Source organism: Pimephales promelas, chromosome 16 (assembly GCF_988280905.1).
Source record: "Pimephales promelas chromosome 16, fPimPro1.hap1.1, whole genome shotgun sequence".
Lineage (NCBI taxonomy): Eukaryota > Metazoa > Chordata > Actinopteri > Cypriniformes > Leuciscidae > Pimephales > Pimephales promelas.
The window spans coordinates 24420469-24446853 of record NC_142784.1 but is presented as its reverse complement, the minus strand read 5'-3'; the positions used below and the strand labels follow the sequence as shown (position 1 = coordinate 24446853).

The window sequence follows — 26385 nt, the reverse complement described above, 5'->3', positions numbered from 1 at the left end:
TGCTGTTGCAGTGTTTATTTTTGTTTACATTACATTATTTGTTTACTTCAGGACCACATTTAACTAACTGCCATAAATATATATATAACACATTATGATTTATGATAAACTACAATACAAGTTTGTCATTTAAAGGAACACTATTAAAGGTGATAAAAGCAGATTTGCTCTGGATCAGACCTTTCAGCATTAAAAATAAAATACCATGACATCACACACATTATGTAATGGTTTGTTTATTAGAGATATTCTGGGTGTTTCACAACATAAGCAATACAAAGCACATCCTTAGACATGATGGGCCATTTCTGAAATAGCACCAGATTGAGCTCGGTTTATTTGAGAGGTTCTCCACAACACACTGCAACAGAATCACCATGACAAAGACAGTCTTGTTGGCAGCATGAACACAAATCCAAGTTTTTGCTTCATGTGCCGTGTGAAGATCAAAACTTATAGGAGTCTAATATCAGGCTATTGCCTACAGCATCAGTTATGGGTTTGAAATGGGGCCTACATGATGTGGAAACAAGATCAGTTCTTCAGTTCATGTGGTGCTATGCAGTTCTTTGCTCTTGCAGAGATAAGGGAGCCATAGAAGTGGACAAGAACAAGTCCAACAACCCCGTAACAATTTCTAATCAGTGAGATCATAAATGAGGGCACCATATCTGTGTCTGCGGTCCAGGGAGTGCTATCTTCCAAAGGAATGAAACGTCTTTCGGAGTCGCTCGCTCCTATCCCAACCCCTGTAACAAGGTAGCATCCCTCCAGTGTAGCCGATTGGATGTTCTTCTTTCCACACATGCCCTTCTGCTCCCATTATCCCCTCCCGCCCACATACACCGTCCACCTGTTTGCCCATGACCTTCATCTCAATGGCTGGTCACAGTCGAGGTGGGACCGTTTAAGGTGGGTGTGAGCAGGACGCGTCCTCACTGCTGCTTCCGAGACCAGAAACGACCTGCGATGGAACCTAATGAAATCCCCTGTTTCTTCTGTTGCGCAAGCTCCGAAAGTCTCTGTTCTTCTTCCTGTGTGTGCAAAAATATTCATGCAATATTAGCAAGCACTACTTAATATGACATCTGACAGGGAAAAAAGAAAATGAGACGAGTACCTGTGCAAGCTGTGCTTGCCTTCTTTTGAAAGCTTCAATGGGGTCTTCCTCATGGGCGTAGTTCTCTAATACCGAACGCACATCATCCACTCCGCTGATGGCAATAGCTACACACCAAATACAAGGTCAATTGAGTTGTTCAAATGAACAATACAATACAATCTGACATCTATTTGCCCCACACATGCATACTCACTTTTAAGGAAGGCAGCCAAGTCATAGAGCGTGCGATCCTCTGAGTTGCCGTCCCACTTGCACAGCGCCAAACCGTTGAAAGGCTGTAGACCGAAGGCCTCTCGCTTACAGTCCACCACAATGACTTTGGAGGTATCTCTGTTCAAACAAGACACGTCCTGCAAGACAGAGTCATTAGTGAATATCATTTTTAAAATAATTGTTCAGAATTTAGATTTCTTTGGAGTAGACCTTACAGAGTGCTTGACTTTTGCATTGTCAATAGATCGAGATCTTGGCCAAAAACTGATGCACTCAAGAGGTGCCAATTCATGTATGAAAAGGATTCTTCATGCTCCCCCCCCCAACCATTATTTCACTATTTGAGCCTGATGAATCTTGATATTGTCATCATGGAATATGGCCATGATGTGTCCTCCTATGTAGTTGTTTAAGAAATAAAAAGCTAAGTGGATTGCCAAAGAACGGAGCATTCATTCACAGTGAATGCGATTGATGACACTGACCGAGAATACATTTTTCCACATGCATTCATCTCGTAGGTTTCCCATTTGGCTTTAAAGGGATACTCCACTTTTTTTGGAAATAGGCTCAATTTACAACTCCCCCAGAGTTAAACAGTTGAGTTTTACTGTTTTTGAATCCACTGAGCCGATTTTCTGATATTTAGAAGAATATCAGTAACCAGACAGTTTCTGGTCCCATTGACTTCCATAGTAGAAAAAAAATATATATAATATGGAAGTCAACAGGACCAGAAACTGCCTGGTTACTGATATTCTTCTAAATATCAGAAAATCAGCTGAATGGATTCGAAAATGGTAATACTCCACTGTTTAACTATTTCCAAAAAAAGTGGAGTATCCCTTTAACCTCATCAGCTGCACAACATACAACAGTAAATTAAGATAAATAAAGTTTGGTACTACAGCAGTAGCTTGGGTAAGCTAAAATCTAATTGGACGGCTCGTTTCATTGCGGGGGCGACGAGAAAAAAACTCACTTTGCCGCACTGCGATTGATCACTGCAATGTGAATAGCTCCATAGGGATCTATTGTTTGCTCCATTTAATCGCTCTCAGTGTGAAAAGGTGCTTTACGGTTAGAAGACCTATTGCCAAACATATGACATGCTAGAAACATAATAATCACTGCAATAATGAGCCAATCATAGACTTTAAAGCATTTGCCTATTTAAATCCAAACAGCGACTTTTTTTATTTATATATATATATATATATATATATACATATACATATACACACACACATTTTTTTATTATATATATATAATATGTACTATTTTTATATATATATATATATATATATATATATATACATAAATTTGTACACTTTTATGTTCTTTATATTTTGTATCAATCTGTATATATGCTGATTGCATTCTTTAATCATATTGCTGTTAACATAAAAAAAAAAACTGTGTGGTACTTTAATTTAAATGCCAAAAACACTAACAACTCTTGACCTCTTGCCTCTTATTTGTCTAAGAGGCCTGGCATCTAGCAAAATAGGTCCAGTCTGAGTCTACTTATCACAGCTATACATACAAATTGAGGTTAAATGTGACCTCTCACACCCCCGAACTTTTGTGTGACACTGATGTGAACCATATTTACACCTATGCATTTGTGGAGGGGTGCAAAGACTTAACACCAGCACATTGCCCCCAGTGCTCGCTCTCTCCCTCACACACACGCACACACACACACACACACACTCTATCCAGGGCCAGCTGTCTCAGTGGTGGTCCTACAGAGCAGATGGACAGGGACGCTGCACTCTCTCTATCACTGAGGTCATCAGCATCCCCCAGAGAGACTGAAAAAGTTGCGTGTGCGAGAGAGATGGAGGGGCCCCGAAAGGAAAGCCCTCCTGACGGCGGCACACTCCGTAGCATTTACAATAAATTACCCGCATCTGCTTTCCCTATGAGACACGCCCAAACCCCACCGGGAGATCGAGTGTGTATTTCAGTGTATTTGTTATTGAGTGTGTGAGCGTGCAAGTATAAATAATTAGATTTTTATGGATTATAGCAACAGGCGAGCTTAATGGCGCCCAAATCGCATTCAAAATGTGAAGCTGAACGATAATTAGTACGTTTTATGTAGCTAGTGTGTATTTGATCTTCAGTGTGGGTGTGTGTGAGCAGAGCTGTGTTACGCAGCTGGGCATAGGAGTGTCATGTTGCCGAGTCAAACAGCCTCTTCAATTCCCCAGGTAAAACATTGGAGCACGAGCCAGAGGAAGCGTGCCGCTGACTATACGCACGTGCCACGCTATGCACCTGCCAATCAAAGCCCAGCCCCCCCCCCACCCCATCTGTGCTGAGGGAGGGGGGCAGCATCTACTGGTGTCATATCTGTATGAAACGGTTCACAGAAAGGTAGGGCCCAATCAAATCAGTTATATTTTTTCACAAATTCAGTTTCTTTTGTTCAAAATTAACACAATTTTAATAACGAGTCAATTATTAATCCTTCCAAAATGTGTTTGTCAAACCATGATTATGTAAGTCTATTAACTTTATTTTGTTGACTGGGTGGGATGGTTTTTGCGGGAAATTGCATCCATGCACTCTGGTTACTTTGACGCGTGTATGGTGTAAGAGTGGCAAAGGTTAATTGGAACAACGAGCAAGAAAGGTTGACATGGAGAATGCTAAATCTCGAACCTCCGGGAAATCAACCGTTTTAAGAAAAAAAACAACAACGCAGAATAGAGTTTGCTGGTAAATGAAAAAGCAAGTCACAGAGCTTGTAATAAATCGAGAATCAACACTGGCTTTTCAGAGATAGTGAGAACTAAGGGTATAGCTACAGTAACGTCTTCTGCTAATCAGCTTGAGATCCTTTCCATCTAGACTGGTAATATCTTTTAAGTCTAGTAGCGCATGTTTTGTGAGCAGTAGGTTAACCATATTTATCCGCACCGTCAAAGACCAAAACAATGTTCTACTGCAAAATGCATGCAATTTTGTTTTTTAACACTAGAGGGACAAAAAAGTTACAGCGTTTACCTATCAAAATTGCGTTAAGTCACATTTTATTACATTCAGAAATAATGTAAAATAGTAGTCGTAACCTAACTTAGTGTTTATATAAACAATTTTTATTATAAATGCCAAGCCTAAGCGAATTTACGAAACACAACTGTACAGTAACACACTCTACCACAGGAGAAAGCTGTTCTGCAAGCTTTCTCCTCCAGCTCAGGGCAGCGAGTTTGTTTAATCTTCATTTCATTAAAGGTGAAGTATGTAGTTTGTAGGAATTGATTTTCACGTGTATTTGTGTGCATTTATGCATACTCTATTTTGTGTGCTTATAATCCGGACACTACGGTACATGTTGATGGTGAAACTGTGCCACTCATTCACACAGCATGCAGATTTCATAATTAAATGTCTTAATGACACACTAGTCCACACTAGAGTTTAGAGCTCTACATGTTAATAATTTATCCATAACTTGCCAAATTCCGTGATATTGCGCAATTCAACCTGCTTAGCAGAAATCATCAGTGGTGGAATGTAACGAAGTACAAATACTTTCCTTAAGTGAATTTTTCACGTATCTTTACTTTACTTAAGTAGAATAAATAGTGAATACTTTTTACTTTTACTTCGTTACATTTTGCAGCAATTATTATACTTTCTACTCCACTACATTTCTACAACTTCTGTTACTTTTTCGTTACATTTTCTGATCAGTTTTTCCCCTGACAAAACGTAATCTGACCGTTGCACGTTTGTCTCACCAGTGACGTTTGGTTGCCATAGATATATCAACCCGGTCACACTAAATGCGTCTTGCACGCAGTGCGTTTGGTTTATCGTGCAATTTATACGCGAAAATTAGTTTTTACGTGCATAGGAAATGCACTGTGTGTAATATTCGTTTGGTTAGGATTATGGCAAGCCAAGAGGTTCAGAATTACACCATAAATTAATCGCATTTACTGCCAAACGTTGTTATTAACATAAAGTAAGGATAAGCATGATGTGCATATTGCCTAATTGCAAGCTTGTTTCAGAAATGGTGACAACAATTTTTTTCCATAATTATTGAACATCATTATAGGAGTATTAGGATGAATGAGTTAGAATTAAATGTTTTATTAATCATTAAAAAATAGACATTAAGAAAATAAATTATACAAGTACTTTTACTTTTAATACTTAAAGTACATTTAAAATCAGGTACTTTTTACTTTTTACTTAAGTATGGTTGTCATTGTGTTACTTCTACTTTTACTAAAGTAAATATTTATCTGGTTATTTGTACTTTTACTTAAGTACTGAGATTCAGTACTTCCTCCATCACTGGAAATCATAGGGCCCCACAGAAAGCCCTTCCTGGGAAACTTTTCAGTTTCATCTAAATACCAGGGAACTCTTCCTTCATGCATCACTCAAAGAGATAAAGTTCATGCTGGCCCAAAATGCACCATGGCGCTGTAGAATTTGCTTTCAGTGTCATTTTTGTTACGTTTGTTAACTGTTTTAGTCATTCATTCTTGTTCATCTGCAGCTTTTAAAAGTTAATTCTTCAGAAGGAAACACATTCGACTGCATTTGTTTTCTCCTTCCCCCCTCTCGTTTCTGAGGGCCAGATGGGAGGTGAGGGAGGGGAGAGAGAGGAGACGAGAGGAGGGTGTAGTAGAGTGAAATAAACGTGTGTTGGCAGAAGGTGGATGGAGAGAGAGTGCTGATGGGGGTCTGGTAGACAAGGCCAGACAGGCAGTGGTGAAATGTGACCGGAGTGATACAAATACGCATGCATACACTCATGTCTACTTCTGTACCAGCACTAAGCAGCTACCAAGTAGCATGACTGTAAGAATAGAAAATTGTTTCAATTCTGCACATTAACAATTGAGGCTGGTTCCCTATGCTGTTATGTAATGTTCACTTTAAAAAAAAAAATCTTTAAAAACGCTGTCTTTAGCAAATCTCAAAATGATCATCTATTTTTCATGACTGCAGATTATTATATTGAGATGCTTCAATGCACTCTGATGAATGATCTATTTATTTATTCAATTTAGATTTTAGGTTGTTTCAATCCAAACATGTTCCACAAGTTTAAAGTTAAAAACTTGAGATTAATAATAGTATTTTTACAATATCTGATCAAGGACACAGAGTTAAATAAATCACATTTCTAATGTTTTCTGCACTACCGTTTAAAAGTTTGAGGTTGGTAAGATTTATGCTCACCGCCAAGGCTGCATTCATTTGATTAAAATACAGTAAAAACAGTAATATTGTGAAATATGATATATATATACACATATATACATACAATTTAAAATGTTTTATATTAAAAAAAAAAAATAATATATATATATATATATATATATATATATAATTTAAATAGAAAACACATATACTGTACATATACATACATATATATATATATATATATATCTTTACTATAACTTTTGAACAATCTAAGTCATCCCCGCTGAATAAAAATATTATCCGCTGTAAAATGAAAACGATAATAAAAATAACAATTAGATAAGACGTTTGCTCTAATTTGTTTCAGTCCAAACATGTTCTTCGAGTTTAAATGTAAAATCTTGAGATTAATAATAGTATTTTAACAATATGCAATTAAGGACACAGAGTTAAATGAATACATTTACAATGTTTTATACACTACCATTTAAAAGTTTGTTTTAAAAGTAAAACAGAAAGTTCGAAAGAACAGCATTTATTTTGTTACATTATAAATGTCTTTACTGTAACTTTCAAACAATTTAATGCATCATCGCTGAATAAAACAAATTTAAAAAAAAAAAAAAAGACCAGAAACTTATGTATAAAGAATAAAATAATTCTATAATACCCTCTAGCAACATGTGATAACCATAATATAACATGGATGCTAAAAACTGATTTAATTTGTACACTAATGCAATTGTAATTTTGATCTTAAGCGTTAGGTTAGACGTGCACCATTCATAAGCCTAATGAGGAGAGAGTTTAGGTAACGGCGGATGGCCTAACGAAGGAAAAAGGAGGGGGCAGAAGGTTAATGAGGCCTGAGAAGAGAGGAGGAGAGAAGGAGGGGAAGAGACTGCTATTGTCTTGGGCTGTTGAGAAAAGAAAAAAGAATAAGCACATAGCAGTGAGGAAATCAATGGGCGAACAGAAGGACGGCATGCAGCAGAGACACGGGGGGCATCGCGCCATAATGTTGCCCGGGTCACTCAGCAGAGGGGGCCCATAGGGCGGGGATCTTGAGCAATAAGATCAGACCGTACTGTTTTACATTCACATGGAGGAGCTTTACTCAGAGCAATTTGGAATAAATGAGGAAATTAGCAAATGTATGCCACCAAATCTGTATTGCAGCACGAAAGCAAACGCATTTTGAAACTATGAATGGATTTCCCCAAGACATGTTCTCTTTGTTGAGATCAAACCATTAACATCTGTAAGAACACACAACATCTGGTCAAAAAAGCAGCTTCTTTTGAAAGGCGATAAATATGACATTGTTTTGCAACATATGGTTTATCTCCGATTATTTTCATGTGACTCAAACAACTTGTAGGGGTGAAATACCAGACAGCTGGATTTTACGGTAAGTGGCAGACACTGTTTACAAGAACAGAGAAGTGTCCTAAATACTGAGAGTGAGTTTGCGCACGTCACCAACAAAGTATGATACTGAGAAGCAGACCTATAGGGCAAGCAGACTGAAGTTTACCTTAACATGGTGGCCCTCCATGTAGCGCGTGGCATCCCGAAAGAGCCGGTACATCACGAATCCTTGAGGATCTATGCTGTCGATCAAGGGGTACGCCGTCTGCCCACACACAAACATATATTGTTGCATTCAGCAATCGTTTTTATGTTTTACAATGAGAGATTGTTTTTAAGTGAAGTTAAATCATGCAGGGGAAATCAAGAACATTTATTTACCCATAAGAAGCGCATATTACAAATCAAGACAGTGAAGCATCAAGACAGTGAATGGGCTGTTTTTTTTAACACTGGCTGAAAAGCTGAATTGACTTATGCATACATTTGAATAAAACAAAACTCCACAAGCAAAAGGCTGTTCAATCAAAACAAGGCTAATTTGCATGACTTTACAAGTGTGCCACACCAACAAAACAACAGACACACACAAACACTTGCAGACTGAAGCTTAGCATAAAGGTCACACACTAATGGCATCACTTAGGAAACGTTATATTTGAGCACAAGATGATATGTTTGTAGAATCAACAAAAGCGTAGGTGTGCCACTGTATACAAAATAGCATCTATTGTAAGTGGGTTCAATGCCAAGCATGGTTCAAGAAACTTTTCCTTTCAACTGCAATTGAAGCGGCGTGTGTACCACAATAATGCCATTGTGATTGGCTTGTTATTTGTTTTTAAATAGTCCTCACCACCTCTGAGACTCACCATGCCCGTCTCTGATGTGAAGATGACTATCTCGTAGAGTGGGGCCAGTTGCTGGAACAAGTAGTCTATGCCAGGCCTCTTCTTAAATCGCCAGCCTGTGGCCAACTAGAGGTGGCAGAGGACATCCAGAAAACATTAAAACTCAAAAGAGTTTTTACACATTTATAAGACCTAACAATAGTGTTTAGAATATTTTAACACAACAGAATGACATATTTTAACAGTTCATTACAACTAGACCATTTGCATTCGAATATACACAATCATTCAAGTTTGGGGTCAGTAAAACATTTTCTTTGAAACAAAAGAATACTTTTATCCAGCAAGGTTGCATTAAACTGACCTAAAGTGAGGCCGTGTGTCCTCCAAAGCGTTTTTTAGCCAGCTGGAAAACAGCAGACGCTCTGCTGAAAACGCTGTGCTTTGGGCGCTTGATAGCGTTTTGGCAGCGCAGCGTTTTTTTCCGTTGAGACGTTTCGTTGCTATGATACAGAATATCCGCAGCACAGTTTACTTGCAACTAATTTCGCAAATAATTTGTTTAATAATAGACTTTTTTTTAATCCATTTTGTTCGGTGTGCTCTGTCGGTTGATGTCGTTGTACAGAAAGAATGTTATGACACTTGGTCAGTGTGGTATTAGTCCCGCCCCTCTTCCACTGTGATTAGATGGCTGGGTAAAAAGTGACAGTGATGAGCGCTGCGTTTTATCCAAAGTTGAACATTTTTCAACTCTCGGCAGGGAGTAAAAAACGCCGGGCGCTCGATGCTTCAGCGTGAAAAAAAAAAAAAAAAACGCTCAGCGCCTCGTTGCGCCTCGTTAAAAAACATGGCGCTCCCATAGAAAACAATTGAAAACATACGGCAGGCGCGTCGACAAATGCTTTGGTGGACACCCAGTCTGATAGTGTTACAAAAACACTTCCGTTTCAAATAAATTATTTCAAAGAATCAACAATACATCAGTTTATTAAGCAGCACAACAGGATCATGATTCATGTGACACTGAAGACTGGAGTCATGATGCTGAACATTTAGGAATAAATAAAATTTTATAGAATATAAAAATAGAAAACGCTCATTTTAATTTGTAATATTTCACAATATTATGCTTTTAGTGTGTTTTTGATCAAATAAATGCAGCCTTGAATAGCTTCTTTGAAAATAATAATTTTAACGAGCGCAACATTTCGAAAGATAGTGAATATATTTTCCTTTAAAAATACAGTGCAGTCAGTTCCTTGCTAAAGTGAGGAAAAAATAAATAAGGAAATATGAAACAGATTTTTGCCTCTAGTGTGCTAAAGCAGCCAATTGTTGGCCTTCTTTTACGACATGTTCTGCCTATAATCGAATATTGCAAATTAAACTCAAATATCTTTAGACGGCCCATCTGGATTACATTTATAAATGAACATGCAGTTAGAAAGTCTTTCTCAATAATTTACTGGAAGCCGGACTATACAGGTTATTAGTCAGTAGAGAGAAGGCATAGCAGAAAGCAGCATTTTACGTCTATTGACTGCGTTAAATATATGCCTTTAGTCACTGAAGTTGCCAACTCAACTAATTCTTCTTTACTTAGATAGGATTCTTACTTTTGCATCAGTTAGAATAACAGATACTTTAATTGTCCTTTTATCTGGCACCGAATCCCTATATCAGAGTATACATGTCAAACAAAGCCAAAAAGAAGACTACAGTCACAGACAAAGCTCCACTTGAGGTTCAACAAAAATCACTGTGCCGTGTGCCGCGGTAACAGTCTGCTGAGGTGTGTCAGATTACAGGTAGGCTGTGCTCCACCTGTCACCTGTGTGTGGCCCTTCCCTTACAGCTGGCCAGGTAGAGAGAACAGAGGGAAGGAGCGTGACAGGTGGTTCGCCCAAAACTGCATTCCAGATGGCCTCATGTGACTAACAGGAATTGATAAGGAAAGTTTGTAATAAACTGATAAGTGACAAAGGCTCGTTTAATAGTAAATCAAATAGAGACTTTATTGCAGAGTGGAACTGTGCACAAATATACTCACTATACAACACAGCACATAGAGAGAGAGTATGTACAAAATATACTAGAGTGGTTGCAGCTGTGTTTAGATTGGAACAGCAATAGGTCTGCAATTAGGGGCAAAACATTTTTAGGGGGCATTTTACCAGAAATTTAGAGACTAATGATATGAACTTGCATCAGGCAGACTGAAACAATCTAGATTTAAGAATCATTTCATGTTAAATTGAGATCTGACAATGCAAAGTCTATATCCAACAGCTCAAAGTAGCTCATTTAGATGGGCAGTAGACATTCTAAACTCAATCTAAAACTAAAACATATTTTAGTCAGCATTTTGATTGTTTTATAATTATTATACATGCAGTATGGAAGCCCATTTCTAAAACAGAGAACAAAATAAAGGTATGTGTGTGAAAGTGTGAAACAGTTAGATTTTTTGAATTAATTGAAAAATACTTGATAGATTTTAATATATTCTGAAGTGTAGTTTTTTCTTTTTTGACGGTAAAGCTTTTTCAACATCATTACTCCAGCCTTCGGTGCCACCTGATCCGATTCCATTCAGAAATCATTCTAATTCAGATTTTCTGCTTAAGAAAACTTGTTTTTATAATAAATGTTGAAAACAGTTGTGCTGCTTAATATTTTTGGGGAAACCATGATATATTTTGTTTCATTCTTTGATAAGTAGAAAGTTTGGAGCTCAGAACCAAAGGTGACCGTAGTGTACATTGGTCTTTACTTGATCCCCAAATGCAGATGTTAACTTGGTTACATTAAATGAGCCGAGACACCTACCGACCACTCTGGATGGAGTAGGACATCGGTGAGCTCCAGCACTAGAGTGTATGGAGGCTGGTAATAGGGTTCTCGCAGTGGGTCTGGAAGAAGCTTTGGGCTTGTGGGCTCGATGATCATCTACAGAGAAGCAGAAAGAGAATATTGGTACCTTATATTCTTTCTTATGAGGATATAAATGAGGATTATTGTCTGTATCCTCTAACCTGTCGGTAATCTTTGAAATATTTGAAGGTTCTTCTGAGCTGCTGGATGACGGGAACATCTAGAGAACAAAAAAAAAAAAAAAAAAAATGGTGTAGCCAGATCGATAAAATATTCATGACTAATAGTAAAAATAGTTTTTTAAAGCTCTTTGCATGTCTTCAACTTACTGTATAAAAAATGTTAAGTCATTTTAAATGGTTTAGGGCTTACTGATAACAACTACGTCAGCACATCAAATACTAATGGTCACTTCAAGATACTATACAACATCCCCACATCATTTAGAATGCCATATGCCACCTCAAGCGGCAAAATGGACAGATAAAGTGGCGGCACACAGGTTACATGCGCCTCCTGCCTGGCTCGCTGTGCGTCTGTTAAGGCAGCCAGCCCGCCAAGGGGCCCGTCAACAACATCAGGGCACGAGGAAGGAGGTTGATTGGGGGAGGGATGATACAAACTGCTTAAACACCCTCTCCTCCAGCCCTATCCCTCCTTTTATCCTGTTGGATTAGTTTGGAGGGGGAGTGTTTGCGCTCTTTGAGGGAGCATGTGTCTGTTCGCAGCCTCCAATGGAATAAGCTTTCCCTTGAGGCTAATGAGCGAGACGCCTCCTTATCATACTTATGTTGAAGAGAGACAGTGGTGGTGTTAGTAGGTTCCATTTACATGATATCAGCATCACAGATTTGGTTCTGAAAAGTAATGAATCAATGAAGAAACGTAGCCGTGTTAGACAAAACACCTGTTGAACAAGGAATAGTAGCTCTGTAAAAGTGGTCCATGCACTATAGCTCAAGTCCTCTGAAGACATACGATAGATTTGTTTAATGAAAAAGCCCCAAGCACGTCATTATGCAGATCTCAAATCAAACATGGCACTTAAGTTGTATGGATCAGTTTATTTGAGAGTGAATAATGACTTCAATTCTGTTGCGCTTATAACAATCAACCATATATCTTTCAGATACCTAAATATTAATATATTATTTATGTGGCTGTTTTTATGGTGCTTTTCTGACTTTGTGCCACAGTGTAAAACCAAACTTGGGATATAGAAATTATGTTTTGTCTCTTTTGCCACAGAAAACTAGAATAAGATGAAGGCGAGTTAATGACAGAAGGTGCTGAATTAAAGTACCTCTCCCAAAAAAACCAAAAATTCGGACCCCAAAACTTTGAATGGGGGTGTCAATATTCCTTGTAGTGTTTTCTATAGGAGTGTTTAGAGAAAGTTTATCCTCTTCACATCGACCTCAGTCGTCTGTTTAACTCCACCCAAACTGGCAAACATCTGTCCCGGCATAAGTCCATACTTCTCCACAAGTCCAAGATCAATACAAAGGCTGAACAGTTGCAAGAACCGTTACCAAGACTGATCCAAGTCGACACCGGGGAAGCGGGGAACAACTGGGTGCGCTTTGAAGAGTCTCTTGTGCTAACCTTGTTTGTCAGTGTAAATGGCAAGGAGTCCCATTGTTGCTTCATAGAGGGCCTGTGTCTCTCTGGAGGGATGTCCACTGAATCTCAGGCGAGGAGGGAGGGAGAGAAAGATCGATGGCTAGGACTCTGGGCACAACAAAGGCCTCCTTTAATCCTGCACTGGGTTAGCATATGCTTCGCTAGTTTGCCAAAGGCCATTACTCAATTGCCTTTCTTCCATCCCTTTCTTTGGGAGCCTCTCGCTTTTTTCTTCCCTGTCAATCGCTCCTTTCTGCAGCTGTGAAAAGTGGTCTTTAGGTGCAGCCCTTCTCTCGTTGCAGTCATATGGGAACCTAACTGTTCTGTGGATAGAGCACCAGGCCTGTGCTAAATTTTCCTGGATGATCTACAGCTCGCTGTTTGTTTGCTTTGAGAACTGGGGGTTGTCTAAACACAATGTTAATGTAAACAAGAGAAAGAGATTTCTGAAGGAAACAGAACATTATAAATCAATTGGTGTGGATGCTATATAGTTACCATTAGTTACAGACTTTAAAACGTTTTGCTTCAAAGTTTCTGAGATACAGACTAAAAAGGAGAACAGAATAAAGCAGTTGAATGCCTTAAACTGAGCATGTTACACAAACCATCCTTCTTTATTTCCAGCTTATGGTTGGAGATACAATCTTTGCATGTATACGCTCAAGCCAAACCCTTCCCCCTGACACATTTGAATTCTCACTGTACCACCTCAAACAAGACTACACTTGTCATCTCAGATACCAGACCCAAGTGATGGGCGAATCTGTCGTTAAATTCCATTTCAATCATACCAGTAACACAAGTATGAAACCATGCGGTTTCCAAGATTTTACACAAACAGAGAAGCCAACTTATTTTTACTCTCTATGATCTCATAACTAATAACTAATTCATGCGACTTCATTAAACATGGCACTGGCCAGTTGCCATCCTGTACAAATTGAGCGATGCAGTTTTTTATGAGGCGGCAGGCTGGCACAAGATGCGCATGTGTGCGTCTTCCATTGAATGCCTTCACTTGGCACGGCAGAAAAGGTTTTCTTTTGCAGTCGCGCCTCTTTGCCTTGTCCCTTCTCCCTGAGGATGCCGCTCATCAAGGGTCCACTCTTCGTCCCCACGCTGGCCTTCTGCTATTTTAGACAGGGTGATCATGGGCCCAGGAGGCAGAAAACCTGCTTCTCCACTCCCATAAGGGAGTAGGCGTTTCACCTCGGTCCCTAAAGTAATCATGGCCCTTCGTTATGGCATTAAAAGCTATAAGAGCATTAGTGTTGGACAGCAGCGCTCCGGGCTCGGAGGTAATAAATCGAGGGGGGGGGGGGGACACTTCAGGGAATGTGTGGAATTAATTACGTAATTATTATAAAGACGAACGATTGCATAGAGCAAGCGAAAGCAGCCTGTTATCTCAATTGACATCAGATGTCAATGAAAAGCGCAGGTGGTCTGCGTTTATCTGGTATGTGGCGTCTCTACCTTTACTCTATTAATGATAATGCCTGCCCCGAAGACAGCATATGTGTAAAGAATCGCTACTATAAAGACGTCAGTCAAAACACTATAAAAATCAATATATCAATATATATGAAGAGTTCAGATGCAAAAGCCTCTAAATGCCATTTGAAATTTTCTTCTAAAATTACCATTTTTATCAAGCTTGTAAATTTAAGTTCAGTAATTTCACTTAAATGACAATTAATAGGTAATCTTCATTGCTATTTAAGTGAAATTACTGAACTTAAATATACAAGCTTGATAAAAATGATCGTTTTAGAAGAAAATTTCAAATGGCACTTAGAGGCTTTTGCATCTGAACTCTTCATATATATATATATATATATATATATATATATACACGATTTGACTGACGTCTTTATAAAAGACATTTATAATGTAATGAAAGATGTGTATAATATAATGTTATGAAAGATTTGAACTTTCTATTCATCAAAGAATCTTTGAAAAAACGTGTCATGTTTTCACACAAAAAAATAAGCAGTACAACTATTTTTTAGTATTGTTAAGAAATGTTTCTTGAGCACAAAATCAGCAAATTAGAATGATTTCTGAATGATACACTGAATACTGGAGTAACGGCTGCTTTGAAAATAGTTTTAAAAATTGTAATACAATTTTACAGTTTTTACTATATTCTTGATCAAACAAGTACAGCCTTGATACGCATAAGACAAATTATCAAAAACATTAAATACATCTTAAAGGTCCCCTGACATGAAATTTTCCCTTTCTGAGGTTTTTTAACATTAATATGAGTTCCCCTAGCCTGTATATGGTCCCCCAGTGGCAAGGGAACAAAAAAATAAATAAATAAAAAATCAATGTGTGTTTCATGGATGAAAGAAAGTCATACAGGTTTGAAATGACAAAAAGGTTACAAAATGGTGACTGATTTTCTATTTTTCTGTAAACTAAACCCTTAAATCTGACAAAAAAGAGGCACGCGCCTCATAATTCAACAACCCGCAATTAAGAGTCAATGCAGCATGAATGAAAGCAATGAAATAATTGCCAATGAGAATGGCACATGCGCCACAGGCCACTGGTTAAGGGCCAATCAGGGTATGTGAAAGATTGATGCTTGCAGGGGTCATGTGCGGACGTTCGGTCGCCTGAAACAATTGGCTGTGAAGTGGGTTAAAAACCCGCTGGCACTGGGTAAAGAGCGCTGCATGGCACCAGAAATCCATCATGAGCCTTGCTAACCTGACAGGTGAACAAACACACAACAAGCAGGCCAGAAGGGTCCTTATCTGCTAAAAAGGACTGCACAAGGCAACGAAACAACAATATTCTGCATTCAAAAGAACGGGGAATAACAGCATTTCACGCTTGTAGAACAAAGGTCTACAAATAATGGAGTTCTCTACTTTTCTGTCCTGTTAACTTCCTCCTGAGCTTTGAGCTATGCCTTTCACAGCCTTTAAACAAAGTGAAACTAAATTCTTAGTCTTATCAGTTCGGTCAACATCTGCAAGACATTAGATTACTGCGTGTAAGAATAAAATGTCCACCACAACAGGCCCGAGGTCAGGATATTATGTAGATCATTTACGGTTATTTAAAAAAAGGCCTAGTTGGAACGTGTCCAAATCGTGTTTAGATAAGGGATAAGGGGAGGACTTACCGTTATCAAACTCATCTGGAATCTGAAAAAGAAAAATAGAGAGTTAACATACAAGTAGACATGTTTTTCGTGCACACTGGTATTTCAAGTTGTGTTTGTACCATGACGTGGGTATAAGGAGAGTTCAACCGAGTGCCTTTATACATATAAGAAAGAGACAATGGCATGACACCCACAACAAATTAACAGTAAAAGTTTGATAAAAACTGCTTTGAGTCTTTTAGACTGACAGGGTTAAATGGATGGAAACCTTCAGACACCATGTAAAAATAGTGTAATTCTTTGTTATGTTTCCTGAATTACAAAGAACCATAAGGAAATGTGAGTTGAGCATTTAAAGTGGCAGACAACAAACACACAGTGCGTGCTTAGAATAAATACCTTTTTTGGCAGAGAACTGTTAGACATTATTGTAAACAAATAAATTCTATATTGGTCTTTTAATAACAATACACCAGTTCACCAATAAGCAGCAAACCAATGAATATTCAGCTGCATCTGTCAGCATGTTCTGGCCCACTTGGGATCCAGGATCACCACATGCTGCCTTTTGGGACCCCTCACAGCACAACAAGGGGCAGAGGGCCTGTTTAAAACCTCTGTCATTCTCACACTACAGCAATCATTTATTGTACTGGAACCGTTTTGGCGCCCCCCACTGGACAAAACAGCACACAGACAGTGTGTAGAGGAAAAGGGCTAAGTGGTATTTTGGGCTGAAGGGAAAAGATGAATACTCAAGCTCCAACTTTCTGGTTTATCACAGACAAAAGTCACTCTATTACAATTGTAAGAGTTAAAGAAAAGTTAAGGAAAGCACCAACACCTTGTTGAGAATGAAGAATATACTCTGCCTCCTGCTGGTGAACCATGTTTTTGCACTTTGTCAGAACAAGGAACACTGCTTGATTCAGCTGATTTGTTAAAGGGAAACTTCACCCAAAAATTTGAATTCTGTCATCATTTGCTCACCATGTCATTTCAAACAAGTATGACTTTTTTTCTGTAAAACAAAAAAAATATATATTTTGAGAAATGTCTCTGTATTATTTTGCCCATCCATATGATGGACAAAAATATACAGACAGAACTATTGTATCCTCTTTTGTGTTGCATAGAAGGGGATTTTTGGCCAAATTATAAAAAGACAAAGAAGCCCGATAACACAATGAGAGAGATTGCCGTTTATATTATTATAGCCATATGAATATGTATATAGGTCTACATATAGAGTTATGGAACTAACACACAGAACTCTGGGCAGCATATGCAAGTGCCAACTTGTCAATGTCAAGTGAGTATGCAAGCATAAAACATACCAGATCTGTTTTTGTATTTATTTGCTGTGACTATGAATTCTTGAATTCTTAAAGGACAAGTTTGGTATTTTACAATTAAAGCCACGTTTCTGATGAAATAGAACGGTTAATATTGTTTTTTAGACAAATGCTGCAGTCACGAGAATTTTCGGATTCTGTAGTAGTGAAATAGTTATTATAAATTATTGCAATAACTTTCACAATATCACAAGTTGGTGAGCATAAGGGATTTTTTCACCTACAAAAAAACCTACCGACCTCAAACTTCTGAACAGTAGAGTATGTGAAATTTGTTAATTTTTATAATCAGCCCTGAAGAATATTTGAGTTGAGATCTTTGGAGGAAATGCACTAATGTTTCAGAAACAAACTTCAACAGCCATTCTATGAACCAATAAAGATTGGATTTTGTTCTATGAGAAGAGGATTCAGTCTTTGGTCTCGCGCTGTCACTTCGCTTAAGTGCCCTTCAATTAAGACCTTGGGTTGTGAAAAATGGCACCCAAAAGCCTGGCACACTCCACACACATCTCCAAAAAGACATGTGAAGTGTGCCCTGTTAGGAGACCACCAGTCCAAAACGGTCAATATACCAAAGAAGTGTCGGCAACAAACATTACCACATCGTGCTAAGTCTGTCCTTCAAGTCACTTGTTTCTGTAGGACATCATTCAAGGGTTTAATTCGCAGGACAAATGCTGTATAAACAGTCTGTTTGAAGGCTATGCTTTGGTGAAGGTTCCTACTTTCAAAATAGTCCTTGAGCTAAACTGTAACGTCAAATTTGTTCCTGCTTGCAGGAAATGATAACAGCCAAGCACTTTTCTTGTAAACACATAAATCAAATAAACTGTGTGCTATTGTCGAATGTGAAACAGTGGCTGATGACAAAATGCACTTACAGCGTGCTTTCCCAAACACTTTCCTGTTACAGGTTAAACTGGTTGAATGATCTTTTGAGACCTTTTGACAACTAAATGACTGAGGTGCGAAAACATTCTGGCAGTGTGATAAGACCTTCTGTCGAGAAGGCTAATGAGTGAAGTCTCGCTATGCGTCTTGTACATGAGACGCGTGACTCCTCTTTGAAAGGCCAGGCACACTCCATTCGCAAGTCTCATGACATCTCAACTGCCTGCGAAGTGTGCCCATTCAGAGTGATTCACAGGCTACAGGAACGCAAGCTTTGAGGTAGCAATCTTCCCGAGGAAACACCTCAAGCCTTTTTACTAGAATGAGTCCTATAGCACAATTGTAATTTCAATATTTCATATTGAAATTAAAATTGCAATCAAAATAGACCAAAACAGTGACATTACTTTAGCGTTGATCCAATGACGCATTTTGACTGTCAGTCTATTTTGCCCAAATTTTGGATAATCTTGATAACATGACAGCTGTGTGGACGCCAAGGCTGAGTTAACATCCGTTTCTCATTTTTAATTAATACTGATATGGATTCAAACATTTAATCGGAGTTGTTTTCTGTCAATAAACCACATTGCTAGTAAAAGCGTTTGCTTGAGCCTAAGGCACAGTAGACAAAAAATATATTTTAAAAACAAATTCAAAGCAATTTGAAAATTAAATTGTACCAAACAAATAATTGTCTGCCCTAATTTTAAAGGTAAATGGTTTTTAAATGTCCACCTGGTTAAAAAAAAACAAAAAAAAAAAAAACCTGTCCATGGGAAGAGAGCGATGTTCCCAGTCCCACACTGTCCCACAATTGGCATCCAATTAGAGTGGACTGAGGTGACAATTTTAAGAAGCAAAGTTCTGGCACACTTCACATTTGTCTCCCATGGTTGCAAACATATGTTAAAGTGTGCCCTTTGAAAAAAGTGAAGGAAGCAGACCAGGAGAGGTGACACCAGAGAACAAGATTTTCCCATGAGCACACCTTAGCCCAGCACATGCCACAGTTTAAAGAGAGCTTGAAGAGTGTGTGGTTTATAGGGAAAGCAGCAATGAGTTAACACGCAAGATTTCCCCCCGAGTGCTGTCAGAAGTGTGTCTGCGCAGCGAACCCTAAACCATAGAGGTCTGATAATGAACACCTAAACATGTGGTGTCTAAATCCCACAGTTGGCAATCAACATTTTTCAAGATCAAGACCAAATTAAAGGACCAAATGTAGTTTTAATAATTACATTTAAAACCATTTGATCCCTCAGCCAATCTACTTTATATTGCAGTAACCAAACTAGCTATGAAAACATACTACCATGACTTAGGAGTCATGGCTTAACGTTCTTCTAAATAAAACACCACTGGCTTTGTACCAAATGACGTGGCAGTCATACATATGGGGCTAGTTGTAACACACTTGTTTTAAATATTTCTACACATGCCAGCATGATGAAACTTGGTGTATTTACAAGTTGCCATTTCAACACTATATAGAGACAAAGTAGTGCCAAAATTCAGAAATCTTTGTAAGATATCACTGAACATCATTAGTTTGTTTTGAACTATGTTGTACAGCTGTGTTTTCTGGTGTGTTTGTTGTGAAACTCAAAAAATTGTTTATTTGTAATTATTAAAAAAATGCCATTATTTTATATTAAAAAGTTAATAATTGTATTTTCTGAAGAAAATATTTTGGTTTGACTTTGATTAGATCAGATAGCATTTTAATCTGTCATATGGTCATGTTACAATGAACCCCACACATGTTACAATGTACCACACCAGTGGGGCATGTTGTCACATTTCACTTATATTCTTTCAGGGTAAATCAAGAAAAAAGTATACAGTGTATTAATAAAACAAAACCACATAATTGTACTAGACATGTGGGAAATGAATGTGGGAAAAAATAAATACTCTAAACCCCAAGTAGATTTACACAAACTGAGAAAGTCAAAAAGCGTTATGTTGTGCCTCGCTCTCCCCTAGTCTCAACTAGATTTTGTGCAAAATTATGACAATGAATGAACTTGTGAAAATGAATGAACTGTAGTTTACCAAAGAGAGTCAGTTTTTAATTTGCTTAAAGTAAGCAATTAGATTTTCACAGGAGTTTATATTTCCCAACTATCTGTTTTATTTTACTACTAACACTATTACTTTGAGTAGTGGTAACTAAGCACAGTTAAGTTCCTTATATGATATTAACATTTAGACTGTAAAACAAGTTGATATTTTTTTTAATGAACAAAAATAAAATGTGTTTAATTTTGACTTCCTCTTTGCTAACTTGCTCTTTAATGCATCAGGTATCACGAATTACATTAAATTAACATTAAATTGTAATGTTAAACTGCATTTGCCAATTCATTTTAAAATCTAATATCAACACTGAATTTAAAAAAAAAATCAAAATGATGTTGCTCATAATTCATCTATGCAAAACTATTTTATAGTCCATTTTGTGTAAATCGCTATCAGAAAGGCATTTAATTATATATACAACTCAGATTTTTTTTAAATTAATTTTATTAAAGCAAGATAGGCTATTTTAAATATATTAAAGTAACAGTTAAGACTTAAAAGAAAGAGAAAGTCAACAATGCAATGTTATTTGATTATTCCGTTTCCGTAGTATTTCAAACTACATGTTAAATAGAACTACTGTGGCTAATGACAATATTTATATATAAAAAAAAACAATAATAATAAAAAAATTAGATTGAATTTAATTTCTTTGTTATAGTGTACTTGTCCTATGGTTTATAATTTTCTTCCTTGTTCTTATTTTAGTCACAAAAATTAAATTAAACAAAAATAACTATATTGTGATATACTGTATATCATTATCCTGAAAAAAAGTTTTGTATAATGAAATAAGATTGGTCACCCCATAGTATTTTTGATCAAATAAATGCAGCCTTGGTGAGCACATGAGACTTACCGACCCCAAAAAGTTAAACTGTGATGTATTTAAATGTACAATTGTTTCAGCTATAGAAGTTCCTTAATATTGTTCTTCTGATTTACAATAAGGACAAGACGACAGACGCGTGCGAGACCGATCGATCATAAAGCCAGTCCCTGAGACGGATTTTTTTTTTTTACAGTACGGGAACAGGACAAAGGTCTCGTGCTCACAATAAGATCACAAGAGCTGAGAACAGTAAAACCCAACCAATCTAACAAATGAGGTGTGTGATCAGGCACCAATAGCCCTCTGAACTCATGTGAGGTCACACTAACCTGTGAAGTGTGCCCTTACAAGTGGGCTCTAATTAAGCAGGTCACAAAACAGGATGTCTAACAATGGTGGAGGTGTGCTCTTTAAAGTTAATCCACACCTCATACCTCTGGCACATGCCTCCAGACTAGGTGCGTTTGCCATTTACTTGTGAAGTGTGCCCCTTTGAGAGTGGGAAACAGTGGGTGGCTTCCAGAAACATTAAAGTAGCCTTGCTAAATTGGTCTTTAAGAAGCCAAACAGGCATTAATGATCATTTACGAGCTCCAAGGCCTTTAACACCTTAAAAAGATAGTTTACCCAAAATCTCTATTTGCGTTTCACAGAAGAAATAAAATCATACAAGTTTGAATCAACATTGACGATAAGTAAATGATGACAGAATTTTCATTTTTGGGTGAACGATCACAATCACTCAGTCACATTGGTAGTTCACTATGACATTGGAAATATGGCACTGAATTTATAGAAAGAATCTCTTAGCATTACCTACTAAATGCAAACGGAGCATCAAAAATACAAAATATTGCTCCAATTATAGTAGCACAGGTCTTCCACACAGGGAGAGAAAGAGGTACAAAACGGAACACCAACAAGCTAAACAAAAAATCTGTGAGACTGACTTTGTAAAGCGAGTTGTTTGAAGTGGGCCACCTTGAGAAGTGCTAGAAGTCTGCTCCCAGAATAAAGGAAATTCACAGCACTCTGAGAAGTGTGCCCTACAGAGCGAAAATCTTCACACCGACACCCTATTGAACTGCCAGTAAGCCAGAAGCCATTGTAGTTTCAACAGAAAGAGACAGGTGAGAAAGTGTGCCAAGGGAAATAGCACAGCGTTAGAGCTTGTTAAAATTACCATATTAGAAGAAGAAAAAAAATGGAGGAAACGATGGGACACCATAAGATACTTTTAGACTGCTAACTTAATATATTCAACTAATCTGATATTAACTTTTTTTCTCTTTCTTCGAAAGGTGGCGAAATTCATAGCTCATTAGAACGTATAGAAAATGTATGGGTGAAGTCAAAACAAATGTTGAAACACTGCCTACTGATTCTTTGTCAAACTCCTTAAAGAAATGTTGTATTTTTTGCACACAGAAAGTATTCTCGTCGTTCTCTAAAATTAAGGTTGAACCACTGTGATCACATGGCCTGTTTCAACAATGTCTTTAATAGATTATTGGGACTTGAAAGTGGTAAAAACCACTTCAGTGTGTTCAGAAATGAACGAAGGCCTTACAGGTTTAGAATGACAAAACAATGACAGAAATTTCATTTTTGGGTGAACTAACCCTTTAAGACTAACAAAGGCAAAGGCAAAAAAAAAAAAAAAAAAATATATATATATATATATATATATATATACACACACACACACACACACACACACACACATATATAAATAAAACCTGGTTTTGTGATTGTTTATGCTTACCTTATTTCCTTGTTCATCCACAGAATTGCTACCTAGAGAGCAGAAACACTCATAATTTTAGTCACATGATTTCAAACCTTTGAGAGTTTATGCAAGCAACAAAACATTAAAACAAAATTAAATGAGATAATGAATAGATATTAGACATTTATTTTATCTTTTATATACATGGAAGTCTATTTTTACATTATAAAATGTTTAATATTTTACACGTTTATCCACTTATCAATCTATTCTTTGATCGAAACAAAAGACAATACATGTTTAAACTTGCATGCAAAAAAAAAAAACGTTAAATTTTAATACGTAACTCTAAAAAAGTAATTAAGCTACTAATTAGATCTTCAACAGAGTAATAACACTACTGTACTAATGACTCTCTAAAAATGATTGCATTGTTATTATTAATTACTTTCTAAATACCATATCAACCATGATCAGTTAAATAATTAAAGGGCAGATATGAAACTGCTCTTAATTCTATCAAATAAAGTATGTATAAAATTGCATAAATTATCCTTGAATTAACCAAAGCATTTAAAGGGAGATGGTTTCATTAAAAACATACATTTTAACATTAGACACTAACTTTTGATATTTTATATAGAATTGTTCTATAGTCTATGCAGTATTTAATGCAGTTACATCAGAAGTAAGTAATTAAATTACAGAAAAATATTTTTTAGGGGAAAGTATTTAGATTACAGTAATTAATGACTTTGTAATGAGTTACTCCTAACACTGGAAATAAGTATAAATATGCAAGTTAAAATATATTTTTGCCATTACCACAACTTAATCTTTCAATACAAAAAGAAAAAATAAATCACCATAGTTGCCCATATATGTTGATCACATATGTGATGATCCAAACAAATTACAGGAGCAATGCCAGCCCAATGTCTTCATGATGATCCAGAATAATCCAACAATATTAAAAAAATAATCCAAACCATGGCAGGTTTGAATAATCAACAATGGTGAAAGAAAACCTTCAAGCTTATAAAATTCCAATCCTCTAGAGCCCAACCTTAGCATAAGAAAGCAACAGGCAAACTCACCGAATATGTATACGATTCCGACTGTGCCTCCAAGTCCCATAATTCCTGCTAACCGAAGGACCATCTTCTTAGCGTATGCCGTGTTCTCTTTCTGTTTCTTGTCCTCACCCTGTTCATCTTTCTTGTGAGCGGAGTCATCACCCTCTGGAGGAGGCTGGTCCTGTAAATGACGTGTCAAAAGCATCCCAGTTTATAAGTGCCTACATCACAAACCATGAGAGTCAATTTCTCAACAAGACTGCCAATGCTTCTACCTGGAATGTTACATAGCAGCCAGTTTAATTTAATCATTCCTGTAATATGCACAAATTAGTTACATTCTTCTGAACAGTTATCACTCAATGAAACTCAAATGTAACTCAATGCCCTTTGACAGACATTCAGCCCTAAGCCCTTACCTGTATTCAACAGTCAAAAGAGGATCCCTGACCTTGCATGATACAGCTGATACAGATATCACACTTAATATTAAAGGATATAACAAAAACAAACTAAATTTAACCCTCTAAAGTCTACTGTATCATATTTGGTACATGATTTTCTAAGGCCTCCAAATGATCAACATATTCTTCACGTCTTCGGACTCATGGTCTTTTTGCTGTGAAATCTTTAGTGATTTTTCTAAAGTAAACATACGAATAATGTTATTTTTCATGTTGTTGTTATTGCAAGATGAACATTTACTTAATAAAAATCATGTTAAAATGCAAGTATGAAATATGAAAGGGCTTTTAAAGAATTCTAATTATGTTTTGCCCCCCACAACAAAAACTACAGAGCTTAGATCATAAAATTAAGAACTAAAATATTTCTCTGAGACATATTAATGGCAGATAAAACTGATATTTATGTACATTTTATGCTTTTTTATGTACATTTTTTAAGTAGTCTGCTATACAGTTGCAAATCTCATTGATTTACATTACAAGCCATCAGAACTTCATCTTACAAAGTAAAATTGAGGTCTTTTCCTACTCGAGTTTGGGCTTATAACCTGCATTGATTCTACAGATGATGTGAACATGTAACCAATGTCCTTGGTCTATCACACATAACATTGCCTGCTGTGCCTGAATTCATTCAACCTGTCAACCTTTACTAACCAGACCAGAAGTATTTGACAATGTATGGTTGTTTGTGCATCGACATACTCAACAACTCAACAACATTAACATGCAAGAATGTAAATATTTGACCAAAAAGCAATAATTGGTTGTCTAATACCCTGTCATGTGGGAATGTCAGGCGGTCATAGCGCTCACCCGGCTACTCTGCTGCTGAAGCCTTTCTTGCAGTATTGCCTGGGCCAGTCCACCTGTGGCACTACTACTAGATGTGTCACCAGAGGATGACCGGACAACATCCAGCACCGCAGGGGTTATGGATCCGTTGGCCCCCTGTCTCAGTCGGAGGAGGCCCCGGCTCGCCCGGACACACATGGGATACATAGACACCGCAGACATCTTGAATATGATGCAGTCAGTACCCGGAGCGCGAGTGGAAAGGACAAACTATTTTGATTGGTTACGTCTGTAGTGATTGGCAGGCAGAGAGAGCCAATCGAATACATGAACTGCGCCGCGAAGGTGGTTCTAAGAATGTCGTGTCTTTCACCCTCAAAAAGCGGCTAAAAGTTCCTAAAAAAAAAAAAAAAAATCCCGCAAACTAAAAATAGCATAATTAAATTCAATGCTTGCATTATTAATACCAATATATATTATAAAATGGCTAACATGTAGAAGTCTTAGAATAATGGAGATTTACATTCTATATTTCCACAAATCGAGAACATTCACTGTGAAATGGGTACATTTCAAAATAAAAGTACTTCATTACTTTTGAAATTACCCAACTTGTGAACTAAATGTATATTAACGCATATTAACTAAACAAAACGAATAAGATATGTCGTTTTATAATGTTAAGCAAAAACAGAACAAATCAAGTAACAATGTTAGTTAATGTTTTGAATTAAAGTAAAAGTGGTTTGGCTGAGAGACTGGTTTTGTAACAGTTAAAAC

At 37.2% G+C, this 26385-nt stretch overlaps 1 protein-coding gene across 1 annotated transcript; it reads right to left on the bottom strand.

Annotated features, from left to right (window-relative positions):
* On the bottom strand, positions 1-25858 carry timm50 (translocase of inner mitochondrial membrane 50 homolog (S. cerevisiae)). The gene is made up of 11 exons (XM_039671091.2): positions 25627-25858; positions 24365-24524; positions 23304-23335; positions 16391-16412; positions 11781-11839; positions 11575-11694; positions 8764-8868; positions 8058-8156; positions 1317-1473; positions 1121-1227; positions 1-1034 (listed from the first exon to the last, which is right to left on the bottom strand). The coding sequence occupies exons 1-11, from the start codon at positions 25825-25827 to the stop codon at positions 936-938; spliced, it is 1161 nt and encodes a 386-aa protein (XP_039527025.2). The 5' UTR covers positions 25828-25858; the 3' UTR covers positions 1-935.
* Between the last annotated feature and the right edge of the window lie 527 nt (positions 25859-26385).

Excerpts from the sequence above, each read along its gene's own strand:
- timm50 (XM_039671091.2), bottom strand. The coding sequence starts at position 25,827 with ATGTCTGCGGTGTCTATGTATCCCATGTGTGTCCGGGCGAGCCGGGGC. Across the intron at positions 24,525-25,626 it reads TTCAGCAGCAGAGTAGCCGG|GACCAGCCTCCTCCAGAGGG; the intron begins GTGAGCGCTATG and ends CGTCATTTACAG. Across the intron at positions 11,695-11,780 it reads ATTTCAAAGATTACCGACAG|ATGATCATCGAGCCCACAAG; the intron begins GTTAGAGGATAC and ends GCTTCTCTGTAG.